The sequence below is a fragment of the Coregonus clupeaformis genome, chromosome 7, assembly GCF_020615455.1.
Source record: "Coregonus clupeaformis isolate EN_2021a chromosome 7, ASM2061545v1, whole genome shotgun sequence".
Classification (NCBI taxonomy): domain Eukaryota; kingdom Metazoa; phylum Chordata; class Actinopteri; order Salmoniformes; family Salmonidae; genus Coregonus; species Coregonus clupeaformis.
In genome coordinates this window covers 52,050,986-52,065,906 of record NC_059198.1, presented here as the reverse complement: position 1 = coordinate 52,065,906, position 14,921 = coordinate 52,050,986, and the positions used below count along the sequence as shown (strand labels likewise).

Below are 14,921 nucleotides of genomic sequence, written 5' to 3'. Positions count from 1 at the left end.
CAACGGCGCCTCTCTCCCTGGTCCCTGTAGTTGCGTGTGAACCAGGATGAGCCCATGGAGGAGTACCTAGCCCAGCTGGAGGAGGCTGGGGCTGGGGAGGAGGACCAGCCAAGGGTGGGTCTGTTCCTGGGACCAGGCCTGCCCTGTAAGGAACAGATGAGGACTAATGTCATCAATGAGATCATGAGCACGGAGAGAGAGTACATCAAACACCTCAAAGACATCTGTGAGGTCAGTTCAGCTCAGTTCAGACTACAACGTCTCAAGTTTCAACCTGATTATTTCTGGGAATTCTTAACATATTTTACAGAGTAAAATCAGGTATACATCTGTATGATTTACTACATGGGTCTACTGTTCCTCTCTCAGGGTTACATCAAGCAGTGCCGTAAGAGGATAGACATGTTCTCAGAGGAGCAGCTGCGGTGCGTCTTCGGCAACATCGAAGACATCTACCGCTTCCAGAAGAAGTTCCTGAAAGATCTGGAGAAGAAGTTCAACAAGGAGCAGCCGCACCTCAGCGAGATCGGCTCCTGTTTCCTGGAACACGTGAGTACCCACAACCCACTGTGACAATGACTTCACCTGACCTTTGTCATATGGCCTGCATAACGCTATGTAATGCTGTCAGAAACATGACATAACATGACGTAACAGGTTAAATGAATGTGTGCTTTGATTGTGGCCTATGATGCCCCTTATGTAAATAATAGACAATTACTGTATTATTATACAGGCTTTTTTATTTTTTTAACCTTTATTTTATCAGGGATTCATACTGAGACCAAGGTCTCTTTAACAGATGTGCCCTGAATTACATAAATTACAGAAAATACACATCAAAATGCAAGCAGAAAGAAAAACACAGTCATAAAAAACAAACACATTCATCAGTAATAAGGTCCACAATCAGCTTTCGGAATTGCCCTGGAGGCACCAGAACATCACATTTAAGAACATTTGGAAGATTATTCCACAAATAAGGTGCAAGAAAACTAAAAGCTGATTTACCTAACTCAGTAGAGACCATAGGAATTTCCAGAGTTAACCATCCCTGAGACCAGATGAGGTAAGTCGTATGTCTAAATTTTAGTAAAGCCTCCCGAGTGGTGCAGTGGTCTAAGGCACTGCATCGCAGTGCTAGCTGTGCCACTAGAGAACCTGGTTCAAATTCAGGCTCTGTCGTAGCTGGCTGCGACCGGGAGACCCATGGAGAGTGGTGAAATGTTAGTCTTGACGCATAAAAATCCAGAGTTCGATTCAAGTTGAAAAATAATAATAAATGTATTTGTCGTTCTTCTGGATACAAAAATGTATAGGATTCTACCAAAACGAATTGTGATCATTAAACTAAAGAAACAAACAGCAGGGTGAACATGGTCTGGTACGGTCAAAAGACTGTGTGCTGCCATTCCAGTAACTCCCATTAGGCCATGGAGTGTGTATGTCTTTTAACTGTTTTCTCTATTGGCCTGTAGATGGGGTACACACACTTGACAAGGGATTTATGGCAAACACACATACAACAGAAATGCATCATGAATTGGAGACATACAATTAAGCCTATTTGGCTCCTACAGCATCACTTCTTCCATTCTTCTCAGTTATGATGCCAGAGTCAGACAGAACTTGCTTAGGCAGGGAAGAAGAGGAATTTGTGCATTTACTGTTTTCCTAAATGTAGAAGGATCACCAGCAGTTTATATTGGGGATCCAAGTCAAAAAACCTCCTTAGAGCCCAAGCATAATTTTCGCCATTCCAAACTGCCATGTTAACGTTTCCTGTCTCCTCCTCTCCCTCCTAAGCAAACAGACTTCCAGATTTACTCGGAGTACTGTAACAACCACCCCAACGCCTGTGTACAGTTGTCCCGGCGGATGAAGACCAACAAGTATGTGTTCTTCTTCGAGGCCTGTCGCCTGCTCCAGAAGATGATTGACATCTCGCTGGATGGCTTCCTGCTCACGCCCGTCCAGAAGATCTGCAAGTACCCTCTGCAGCTTGCCGAGCTACTGAAATATACCAACCCCCAGCACAGGTACTGTAAACCAGCACACACATTATCCTGTATATGTACGGTGTACACATACAAGGAGTTGCACATATCCCTTCTAATCTACACCTAATTCAGTTACAGCAGCGGTATTGACACTGATAGTATATTTAGTTATTTTCAGATTGTAAATCGGCAGCCATATTGGTGACTTTTATATAAAACAAAGCTATTATAAGATACAGTGTGATGTGAGAGAGAAAGGAATGAGAGTCTAGCATGGTTCTCTGTTCTGGGACACCCAGGGACTATAAGGACGTGGAGGCTGCCTTGGACGCCATGAAGAACGTGGCCAGGCTGATCAACGAGAGGAAGCGGCGCCTGGAGAACATCGACAAGATCGCCCAATGGCAGCGCTCCATAGAGGACTGGGAGGTGAGGAACAGTGTATCATTGGTCATGGAACATAATCAAATCAAATCAAATTGTATTGGTCACATACACGTGTTTAGAAGATGTTATAGCGGGTGTAGCGAAATGCGTGTGCTTCTAGCTCTGACAGTGCAGTAATATCTAACAAGTAATCTCTAACAATTTCACAACATATACCCAATACACACAAATATTAATATTAATATGAATTAAGAATATATACATTGTCAAGGTAGATGTAGGTGGGTGTGGGTGGAATCAGGCGCAGGACGCAGTACGTTAGTCCAACAGACTTTAGTGATGCACAGCAAAACAAACACGAAATAACTGCCCTGAGGCAAAAGCTCCGCACGTAGGCGAAAACACAAGCGCACAAACAGGTGCGACAAAATACTCCAAAACTAAGGAGCAAAATAGCTCAACCGAGCAAACAGTAATAATCCAGCCTACTGGCACGACAGTAAAACAATCACACACAACACTAGACAAACACAACGAGAACTTATAGGACACTAATTACACTAAACGATAACAGGTGTACAACAATCAGACAAAAGCAAACGAACATAGAAACATACAACGGTGGCAGCTAGTATTCCGGAGACGACGAACGCCGAAGCCTGCCCGAACAAGGGAGAGAGGCAGCCTCGGCCGAAACCGTGACATACATATATGGACGAGCGATGTCAGAGCGGCATGGACTAAGATACAGTAAAATAGTATAGAATAATAATATGCCATTTAGCAGACACTTTTATCCAAAGCGACTTACAGTCATGTGTGCATACATTTTTACGTATGGGTGGTCCCGGGGATCGAACCCACTACCCTGGCGTTAAAAGCGCCATGCTCTACCAGTTGAGCTACAGAGGACCACAATATACATATGAGATGAGTAATGCAAGATATGTAAACATTATTAAAGTGGCTAAGATACCGTAGAATAGTATAGAATACAGTATATACATATGAGATGAGTAATGCAAGATATGTAAACATTATTAAAGTGGCTAGTGTTCCATTTCTCAAAGTGGCCAGTGATTTCTAGTCTATGCCTATAGGCAGCATCCTCTAATGTGCTAGTGATGGCTGTTTAACAGTCTGATGGCCTTGAGATAGAAGCTGTTTTTCATTTTCTCGGTCCCAGCTTTGATGCAGCTGTACTGACCTCGCCTTTTGGATGATAGCGGGGTGAACAGGCAGTGGCTTGGGTGGTTGATGTCCTTGATGATCTTTTTGATGACTAGAGTCAGGTTTCCTGACCAGGTGACTTGATCTGGAAACAACGCCTGAGGTCATTTAGTCAGGACCAACTCCCTAGCTATACGATACACATTTGTTGACTGAACAATCTCTCTATATCATGCCCCGTATCTCTGCAGGCTCTAACATATATTTATGGTGTGTGTTTGAACATGGTCAGGGAGAAGATATCCTCAGTAAGAGTTCGGATCTGATCTTCTCTGGAGAGCTGACGAAGATCTCCCAGCCTCAGGCTAAGAGCCAGCAGCGCATGTTCTTCCTCTTCGACCACCAGATGGTGTACTGCAAAAAGGTGAGCAGCACTGTTAAAAACTACAACCCTTCCCCAACCACGTAAGCGTTAGGGTTAGTAACAGTTCTCTCTATCCCCCCTCTAGGACCTCCTGCGCAGGGACATGCTGTACTGTAAGGGTCGCATGGACATGGACCAGATTGAGGTGTTGGATGTGGAGGACGGGAAGGAGAAGGACTTCAACGTGTCGGTGAAGAACGCTCTGAAGCTGCGCTCGCTGGCGGGGGACGAGATCCACCTGCTGTGTGCCAAGAAGCCTGAGCAGAAACAACGCTGGCTCCGAGCCTTCCAGGACGAGAGGAGGCAGGTGCAGCACGACCGTGAGACAGGTGAGGTGCCACCCCGTTGCCTTAGGGATAACTGTCAGTTAACCGTCTCTGTCATAATTGTGCGCCACCGTTTGAAAAAGGTATGTGATGAACTGCCGACCTGTGTTATTACTAGTCAGCTGTGTTTCCTTTCCTGTTAGTCAAATGTGAGATTCGTCCTCCTGTCTCTCTCTCTACCCCAGACTACTGCTGCAATAATAGTTCAAACAGCTGTTGTGGCAGTGACTGTGGTCAGAGAACAGAGAACCAGGAAGAGAAGGGTATGCTAATGGTTCAGTGTGTCATTGATCCCTCAGATAAACAGGCAAAAAGGCCCATCAATCCATCTCAGCTGCCCCCCTCCCCCCCTTCGCTTCTCTGCCATAGTCTTAGGGTTTTGTCTGGGATCTGTGCATGTGTGGAGGGTTCTGCCTTGCCATCTGGTTGGAAGTTCAGTGGACTCTTGCTCTGAGGCTGTTAGATGTGTCTGCCTCCCTAACCCTGATCCAGTCGGCTCCCCCCTGGAAAAACAGAGCATATGGATGTTACTGAAACTTTCCCATCCAACAATCTGGCCTTGTATTATTCTGGGTATTGATAGGTGGCACTGGCAGAATGATATCTGTGATATCCACATTGACCTATGATCTATGTGGTTTCCACCTCCAGGATTCTCCATCACTGAGGTCCAGAAGAAACAGGCCATGCTCAACGCCTGCAAAAGCCATCCAGCTGGGAAGCCCAAAGGTATGTCTGGGTAAAGTAGTCCTTAGGGGGTTGGACTGAATATGGGTGCATGGCAGGAAAACTCAATTTCCCTTTGGGAGTTTTAGGTTTGGCTGTGTGGATGGGTGTGTAGTGTCGTGGGTGTTGATTTTTTAAAGAAGCTAAGATTACATGTTTGGCTATATTTATACACATTTAGTTTGTGTGCTTAATATTCATATGAGCCTCTTTAGATTCAAATGCACTCGTAATCCCCCCCATCTACATTTAAAAAACCTCTCGTCACATTCTTGACATTAACATGTTGAAAATTAAGTCGCTGATTTAGTTCTGGGTGCTGAGATTACTAACCCCCCTCTGTTCTCCTCTCCCCCAGCGGTGACCCAGAGATTACTAACCCCCCTCTGTTCTCCTCTCCCCCAGCGGTGACCCAGAGATTACTAACCCCCTCTGTTCTCCTCTCCCCCAGCGGTGACCCAGAGATTACTAACCCCCCTCTGCTCTCCTCTCCCCCAGCGGTGACCCAGAGATTACTAACCCCCCTCTGCTCTCCTCTCCCCCAGCGGTGACCCAGAGATTACTAACCCCCCTCTGCTCTCCTCTCCCCCAGCGGTGACCCAGAGATTACTAACCCCCCTCTGTTCTCCTCTCCCCCAGCGGTGACCCAGAGATTACTAACCCCCCTCTGTTCTCCTCTCCCCCAGCGGTGACCCAGAGATTACTAACCCCCCTCTGCTCTCCTCTCCCCCAGCGGTGACCCAGAGATTACTAACCCCCCTCTGCTCTCCTCTCCCCAGCGGTGACCCAGAGATTACTAACCCCCTCTGCTCTCCTCTCCCCAGCGGTGACCCAGAGATTACTAACCCCCCTCTGTTCTCCTCTCCCCCAGCGGTGACCCAGAGATTACTAACCCCCCTCTGCTCTCCTCTCCCCCAGCGGTGACCCGACCCTATTGTGACTTCCTGCTCCGTCAGAAGCAGCCATCTCTGCCCAGCAGCGTGCCCCAGCAGCAGGTCTTCATGCTGGCTGAGCCCAAACGCAAGGCAACCACCTTCTGGCAAAACATCGGCAGACTGACGCCTTTCAAGAAGTGAAACGCCAAAGGAGAGGAGGAGAGGAGAGCTCTCTGTTCGTGCCTGAACTGACCTTTTTATGCCAGATGGTCTTTTATATATACATAATGCTATCCTAATTGATATACTGATTATCGTGAAAGATGATTATGATAATATTTTTTTCTTTGAGAAAGCACTTTATAGGTTGGTTACAATCAGACTTGGGAATGGTTCTTCCGGACATTGTGTATATACGTTGGGAGACTATTATACCTGTTACTGCAACCAAGCACCGATTGGTTCTACTACTGCTGCGTGATCATGTGACTGCCAATGAGGCTCCTCGTTATGAAAGACGTTGACTGACGACAACAAAATGATTTTTTCCCCCTGTGTTTTTGTTTTTCGACATATGCCAACTGTTCACGGTGCCAGATACATGTTGCTTTTGCATTTAAGTTTGTTCTGCTATGGAGAAAAAGGTGACAATAAGGATAAAGGTTCATTGTCTCTGTGCAAAGATGTTTTCCTGGTTTTTTTAAATTATTTTATAACAGTCACACACCTTACCTTTGACCTTTCCCAAACTCGGTCCTCGGGACCCCAAGGGGTGCACATTTTGTTTTTTGCCCTAACACTACACAGCTGATTCAAATGATCAAAGCTTGATGATGAGTTGGTTATTTGAATCAGCTGTGTAGTGCTAGGGCAAAAAACAAAATGTGTACCCCTTGAGGACCGAGTTTGGGAAACCCTGCCTTTCCCTGTGCGTATGAGCAATTGACTTATTTATGGAAGTGCCGTCTGAAGTGTGTACCGGATGCTTTGAAACAGTATGAAGAGTATTGTTTTAGATTTATCAACCCCTGCATTTACATTCATTTAGCAACACATGTTCTAATTCTTCTCCTACTATGGCAAAATGAGGCTGGATTCAAGAGGTACACCTGCACTTTTGTTCCCCTGGTAAATGCAATGCCACAATACCACATGAAAAGAACACATACTGTTTCATATAATCTGGTCCTTAAACAGAATTTTAATCTGGAATATTGGAAGTATAATGTCTTATTTTCAAGCCTGGTCCCACATCTGTTTGTGCTCTTGCCAAAATCCATTGCTGTCATTGTCAAACATGTTTGGCAGGACAATTCCATAAGGAGTTGGCAATAGAGCCGAAGTAGACTGTCACCCTGGCTATTTTTGTTTTTTTTTCATTCAAGAGTTAAAACCTAAAGACAGGGTGGATCACATCCTGAGCTTTCTACCTAAATCCTCGGAACGCTGTCTGTCTGCGACACCTTTCAGACGTCTTAATTTACAGCTGAATATTCAAGGTTTCTGGCAAGACAAGGTTGTCTGTTGTGACAAAAAAATAAATGTGTGTTCCCGCTGATGAAGAGATTACAGGGAGCTTGAAGAGACTACAGGGAGCTTGAAGAGACTACAGGGAGCTTGAAGAGACTACAGGGAGCTTGAAGAGACTACAGGGAGCTTGAAGAGACTACAGGGAGCTTGAAGAGTCTACAGGGAGCTTGAAGAGTCTACAGGGAGCTTGAAGAGTCTACAGGGAGCTTGAAGAGTCCACAGGGAGCTTGAAGAGTCCACAGGGAGCTTGAAGAGTCCACAGGGAGCTTGAAGAGTCCACAGGGAGCTTGAAGAGTCTACATGGAGCTTGAAGAGTCCACAGGGAGCTTGAAGAGTCCACAGGGAGATTGAAGAGTCCACAGGGAGATTGAAGAGTCTACAGGGAGCTTGAAGAGTCCACAGGGAGCTTGAAGAGACTGCAGGGAGCTTGAAGAGACTGCAGGGAGCTTGAAGAGACTGCAGGGAGCTTGAAGAGACTGCAGGGAGCTTGAAGAGACTACAGGGAGCTTGAAGAGACTGCAGGGAGCTTGAAGAGACTGCAGGGAGCTTGAAGAGACTGCAGGGAGCTTGAAGAGACTACAGGGAGCTTGAAGAGACTACAGGGAGCTTGAAGAGACTACAGGGAGCTTGTGTTCCCGCTGATGAAGAGACTACTCTTCTTAACATGATTCCAGACCAGTGGCTTGTTTAAAGGCCCTGTGCAGTCACCATTTAGTTTTTCCTGTGTTTTGTATCAACAGCTGATACAGTTTGTTTTATCAGTGTTATTTCCTGACAGTTTTTGTTTGAAAATACAATCTACACAGGACCTTCTAATCAGCAGGTTTTGCATGGGTGGAGTTTCGGCTAGCCTGGTGACATCACCAGGTGGTAAATAAGTGAAGAGACAAATAACAGAAGCCCCGTTTATACCTGGTGCTAATATGGGTCCTGTGTCATGTTCTTGTCTACATTTCTGATTTCCAGAAAGGTGTCTAGACATGGTATTAACATGTGTCTTATCTGTCCACTGTGTCTGCATTGTGGCCAGATTTCATTTACATTTTACATTTACATCATTTAGCAGACGCTCTTATCCAGAGCGACTTACAAATTTCCTGGTGCCTTCCTTTATGCAAATTATTTCACAGCTATTCTTTTAAATTAATATGAATGTATCTACTGTAAAAAAACATATTGATGTAATCAGTCAATGGTGCCACATGTCAATGATTTTAGAGGGTGGAATAATTATGATTTAAATGATTTAAGATATCCAGACAAAATGCGGGTCTGACTACCTGAGCAGGTGGGCAGGATGATCTGATCACAATCAGATCACAATGTGTCTTTTGATTGTCTACACCTGTCTAAAACTGTGGGCACAATCAGAATGTGGACAAGATCAGGACAAAGAACGCAAGTTAGAACCAGATATAAACGGGGCTAGAGAGATTTCCAAAACTCTCTGCCAATAATAGATAGTTATCAGTTGTCAGGTGCCCTCCCCTCCCCACTCAGACCACTCCGAGACAGTCCTAGTCATTTATTTTGCTAAAAAGCCATTTTTGTTTAATATTATTATAATTTTTTTAGCTATATGGAATTGTTTTAAGAAGGTCTTACCAAGGATTATTTAGCTATTTGATTTGGAAATTTAAATTATTTTTGGCCTTACTGCTATTATCCCATAAAAAATACATTTAATAACAGATTCACTACATGGAACAACAGTCTCCCCACCCAACAAAATCTAAAGGAAGTGTGTTCTGAAGTGTCTTTCATATAGCTGAGAGATATAAGAAAGATCAGGCAGCGTGTATTTATTTTTATTTTTATATATACAGTGGGGGAAAAAAGTATTTAGTCAGCCACCAATTGTGCAAGTTCTCCCACTTAAAAAGATGAGAGAGGCCTGTAATTTTCATCATAGGTACACGTCAACTATGACAGACAAAATTAGAAGAAAAAAATCCCGAAAATCACATTGTAGGATTTTTTATGAATTGATTTGCAAATTATGGTGAAAATAAGTATTTGGTCAATAACAAAAGTTTCTCAATACTTTGTTATATACCCTTTGTTGGCAATGACACAGGTCAAACGTTTTCTGTAAGTCTTCACAAGGTTTTCACACACTGTTGCTGGTATTTTGGCCCATTCCTCCATGCAGATCTCCTCTAGAGCAGTGATGTTTTGGGGCTGTCGCTGGGCAACACGGACTTTCAACTCCCTCCAAAGATTTTCAATGGGGTTGAGATCTGGAGACTGGCTAGGCCACTCCAGGATCTTGAAATGCTTCTTACGAAGCCACTCCTTCGTTGCCCGGGCAGTGTGTTTGGGATCATTGTCATGCTGATGGAAGGAGGTTTTCACTCAAAATCTCACAATACATGGCCCCATTCATTCTTTCCTTTACACGGATCAGTCGTCCTGGTCCCTTTGCAGAAAAACAGCCCCAAAGCATGATGTTTCCACCCCCATGCTTCACAGTAGGTATGGTGTTCTTTGGATGCAACTCAGCATTCTTTGTCCTCCAAACACGACGAGTTGAGTTTTTACCAAAAAGTTATATTTTGGTTTCATCTGACCATATGACATTCTCCCAATCCTCTTCTGGATCATCCAAATGCACTCTAGCAAACTTCAGACGGGCCTGGACATGGTACTGGCTTAAGCAGGGGGACACGTCTGGCACTGCAGGATTTGTGTCCCTGGCGGCGTAGTGTGTTACTGATGGTAGGCTTTGTTACTTTGGTCCCAGCTCTCTGCAGGTCATTCACTAGGTCCGCCCGTGTGGTTCTGGGATTTTTGCTCACCGTTCTTGTGATCATTTTGACCCCACGGGGTGAGATCTTGCGTGGAGCCCCAGATCGAGGGAGATTATCAGTGGTCTTGTATGTCTTCCATTTCCTAATAATTGCTCCCACAGTTGATTTCTTCAAACCAAGCTGCTTACCTATTGCAGATTCAGTCTTCCCAGCCTGGTGCAGGTCTACAATTTTGTTTCTGGTGTCCTTTGACAGCTCTTTGGTCTTGGCCATAGTGGAGTTTGGAGTGTGACTGTTTGAGGTTGTGGACAGGTGTCTTTTATACTGATAACAAGTTCAAACAGGTGCCATTAATACAGGTAACGAGTGGAGGACAGAGGAGCCTCTTAAAGAAGAAGTTACAGGTCTGTGAGAGCCAGAAAACTTGCTTGTTTGTAGGTGACCAAATACTTATTTTCCACCATAATTTGCTAATAAATTCATTACAAATTCTACAATGTGATTTTCTTGATTTTTTTTCCTCAATTTGTCTGTCATAGTTGACGTGTACCTATGATGAAAATTACAGGCCTCTCTCATCTTTTTAAGTGGGAGAACTTGCACAATTGGTGGCTGACTAAATACTTTTTTTCCCCACTGTATGTAAACTTCCGACTTCAACTGTACCTGCTACACCAGAAACCAACTACACCAGAAACCATCTACCTGCTACACCAGAAACCAACTACCTGCTACACCAGAAACCATCTACCTGCTACACCAGAAACCATCTACCTGCTACACCAGAAACCATCTACCTGCTACACCAGAAACCATCTACCTGCTACACCAGAAACCATCTACCTGCTACACCAGAAACCATCTACCTGCTACACCAGAAACCAACTACCTGCTACACCAGAAACCATCTACCTGTTACACCAGAAACCATCTACCTGTTACACCAGAAACCATCTACCTGTTACACCAGAAACCATCTACCTGCTACACCAGAAACCATCTACCTGCTACACCAGAAACCATCTACCTGCTACACCAGAAACCATATACCTGCTACACCAGAAACCATCTACCTGCTACACCAGAAACCATCTACCTGCTACACCAGAAACCAACTGAAATCTACTTTATTTCTCATTATTTCCATTTCCAGAATGAACGAATAATAATAATGATACACTATGCCTAATAGGGGGCACCGTGCCTCCATCTTGGTACTCCTACACCATTGTAAAAACAGTATTGTGGAAGCTATAGAAATGCATTTATTAATATCTACATTCATTTAGCCACATTTATTCTGTTTCAGACACCTTAATGCATACGTTTAAATTGTAAAACAAAAATATTTTCCTTAAAGTATATACACTACATGGCCAAAAGTATGTGGACATCTGCTTGTCGAAAATCTAATTCCAAAATCATGGGCATTAATATGGGGTTGGTCCTCCCTTTGCTGCTATAACAGCCTCCACTCTTCTGGGAAGGCTTTCCACTAGAGTTGTAACATTGCTGCAGGGACTTGCTTCCATTCAGCCACAAGAGCGTTAGTGAGGTCGGGCACTGATGTTGGTAGATTAGGCCTGGCTCGCAGTCGGCGTTCCAATTCATCCCAAAGGTGTTTGATGGGGTTGAGGTCAGGGCTCGGTGCAGGCCAGTCAAGTTATTCCACACCGATCTCGACAAAGCATTTCTGTATGGACCTTGCGTTGTCCATAGGGGCATTGTCATGCTGAAACAGGAAAGGGCCTTTCCCAAACTTTTGCCACAAAGTTGGAAGCACAGACTTGTCTAGAATGTCATTGTATGCTCTAGCATTAAGATTTCCCTTCACTGGAACTAAGGGTCCTAGCCCGAACCATGAAAAACAGCCCCAGATCATTATACCTCCTCCACCAAACTGTACAGTTGGCATTATGCATTGTGGCAGGTAGCGTTCTCCTGGCATCCGCCAAACCCAGATTTGTCCGTCGGACTGCCAGATGGTGAAGCGTGATTCATCACCCAAGAGAATGCATTTCCACTGCTCCAGAGTCCAACGGTGGCGAGCTTTACAGCACTGCAGCCAACGCTTGGCATTGTTCAAACATGGAAACCCATTTCATGAAGCTCCCGACGAACAGTTCTGACATTGCTTCCAGAGGCAGTTTGGCATTGTTCAAACATGGAAACCCATTTCATGAAGCTCCCGACGAACAGTGCTGACATTGCTTCCAGAGGCAGTTTGGAACTCGCTAGTGAGTGTTGCAACCGAGGACAGACGATTTTTACGCACTATGCACTTCAGCACTCGGCGGTCCCGTTCTGTGCGCTTGTGTGGCCTACCACTTTGCGGCTGAGCCGTTGGTGCTCCAAGACGTTTCCACTTCACAATAACAGCACTTACAGTTGACCGGGGCAGCTCTCGCAGGGCAGAATTTTGAAGAACTGACTTGTTAGAAAGGTGTCATCCTATGACGGTGCCACGTTGAAAGTCACTGAGCTCTTCAGTAAGGCCATTCTACTGCCAGTGTTTGTCTATGGCATTTGCATGACTGTGTGCTCGATTTTATACACCTGTTAGCAACGGGTGTGGCTGAAATATCTGAATCCACAAATTTGAAGGGGTGTCCACATACTTTTGTATATATAGTGTATTTTTTAGATTACTAATGTTATTGTCCCCACTATAACTAAAAATACATGTAATTTTGTCCTTGAAACATTTAATTTAAATACTGTAGATTTTCATTCATTCCTATGGGAGGACTAATCCTACCGGGGACTGCCAATATGGCGGACCGGTGGCTTCAAAGCCTCTCAATCACTGAGGTATAATAAGAACAGGAGACCGCCTCCAAGATGTCGCCCGTTGTTTTCAAGGTATTCTACTCACGTTCGCATACACAGATTCATGGCCGCCTACATCCGGGTTAACATCACGTGCACTAGCACTCAGTGCGCACAGAGTGCAGCACGAGCAGCGACGACGTCATCACGTTATCCAAAAACATGGCAGACATCGGATTAATATAAAATGTTAATATCTTCGGCTGAGTGATTAATTTCTGGGGGGGGCCTCAGCGACAATTATTTGAATAAATCAATGGATGTTTTGTGCACAAAGGCGGTAACTAAAGTGTCTTATTAGGAATTTTCAAATCTGACTTCTCTATGTGGCCGTCTATGTTGTCTTTCTGGTCTGGGCGTCAGTTAAACTGCAATACTGAAGGAGCAGTCGAAACCGTGCTTCTAGACCGGAACCCGGGCCCCTTGCTCTCAATGGCCAATACATAGCATCAGTAATCCAGGGTTTAAATACATCATTGGGATGAACGCGCATCAGCCATCGAGAATTGTTCCTCTGTGAGCTTGGACGCTGCCATTAGACGTGACGCAACGCAGGCAGTATAGCAGCTTTCATTGATTTCAAAGGAAGCATTCCCTCAATGGCTTATGGCAATGCTGGACTCCCGATGGCTGGAGTGTAGCATAGCCGTGAGATGGTTTACAATATTTTCATGCACATCACACCATTCAGTGACCACTCGTGCCCATAGCCATAGTAGCCAAAATAACGGCCTGCTCATAATTGTTATACATGACCCTAAGCATGATGGGATGTTAATTGCTTAATTAACTCAGGAACTAAACCTTTCAATATACTTTGTATCGCTCATTTACTCAAGTGTTTCTATTAGTTTGGCAGTTACATGTATGCTGCCCCTAAGAGTTATGGAAAGTTGGTAGAATCTTATTCCAAATGATTCACAGCTCTAATAAAGCCCTGTTCACACTGCAGGCCTTAATTTTGTTTTTGAAATCCGTTTTGGAATACTGACTCTCCAAACAGCAAGTTATAAGTGACCAAAATCGGATTTGTGTGTTCAGACCATAGACTGTTCAGACAGTCATTTGCTGACATCGCTATGCTCGTTGTCATAGTAACAACGGGTGTGTGCGCAGTGGGGTAGGCTGATTGGTGGTGGTGCTCCTGCTTCCTATATCACTCAGAAGTTATGTAGCAAGCTAAGGTGACAATGCCTGTCATGGACGTTTCCCAGTTGCTTTGAATGTTCAAAATCATAGTGTAAGAACAAAAAGCTGTTTTTTTTTGCTTTTCATTAATTTAGAAAATGTTCTTATAACATTTTTCACTTTGAAAATGTGGATTAGGTTGTGTAGAGCTGTAGGAAAAAAATGAAATTCAATCACTTTTTAGATAATTTTAAGACAACAAAATGTGAAAACTGTGCAAGGGGGGTGTAGACTTTCACTAGACACTGTAGCTAGACATTTTAGGGGGAGTAGTGTATATCCCCACAAAATAGTAGCAACATTATCATCCCATACAAATCAAATCAAATTTTATTGGCCACATGCGCCAAATACAACAGGTGCAGACATTACAGTGAAATGCTTACTAACAGCCCTTAACCAACAGTGCATTTATTTTTAATAAAAAAGTAAAATAAAACAACAAAAAAGTGTTGAGAAAAAAAGAGCAGAAGTAAAATAAAATAACAGTAGGGAGGCTATATATACAGGGGGGTACCGGTGCAGAGTCAATGTGCGGGGGCACCGGCTAGTTGAGGTAGTTAATATGTACATGTGGGTAGAGTTAAAGTGACTATGCATAAATTAACAGAGTAGCAGCAGCGTAAAAAGGATGGGTGCAAATAGTTTGCAGTGCAAATAGTCCGGGTAGCCATGATTAGCTGTTCAGGAGTCTTATGGCTTGGGGGTAGAAGCTG

General features: G+C 44.2%; 1 protein-coding gene across 3 annotated transcripts in view; it reads left to right on the top strand.

Moving 5' to 3' along the window:
• LOC121569358 (rho guanine nucleotide exchange factor 4-like) overlaps positions 1 to 6,584 on the top strand; it is a 74,305-nt gene extending 67,721 nt beyond the window's left edge. For all 3 annotated transcript variants that reach the window (XM_045221427.1, XM_041880249.2, XM_045221428.1), the window contains 8 exons: positions 31 to 231; positions 370 to 549; positions 1,807 to 2,039; positions 2,300 to 2,429; positions 3,850 to 3,981; positions 4,067 to 4,310; positions 4,959 to 5,036; positions 5,952 to 6,584. In XM_045221427.1, coding sequence (XP_045077362.1) covers positions 31 to 231; positions 370 to 549; positions 1,807 to 2,039; positions 2,300 to 2,429; positions 3,850 to 3,981; positions 4,067 to 4,310; positions 4,959 to 5,036; positions 5,952 to 6,109 — 1,356 coding nt within the window. In that variant the 3' untranslated portion in view covers positions 6,110 to 6,584. The remainder of the gene's footprint in view (positions 1 to 30; positions 232 to 369; positions 550 to 1,806; positions 2,040 to 2,299; positions 2,430 to 3,849; positions 3,982 to 4,066; positions 4,311 to 4,958; positions 5,037 to 5,951) is intronic.
• The last annotated feature ends 8,337 nt before the right edge of the window (positions 6,585 to 14,921 follow it).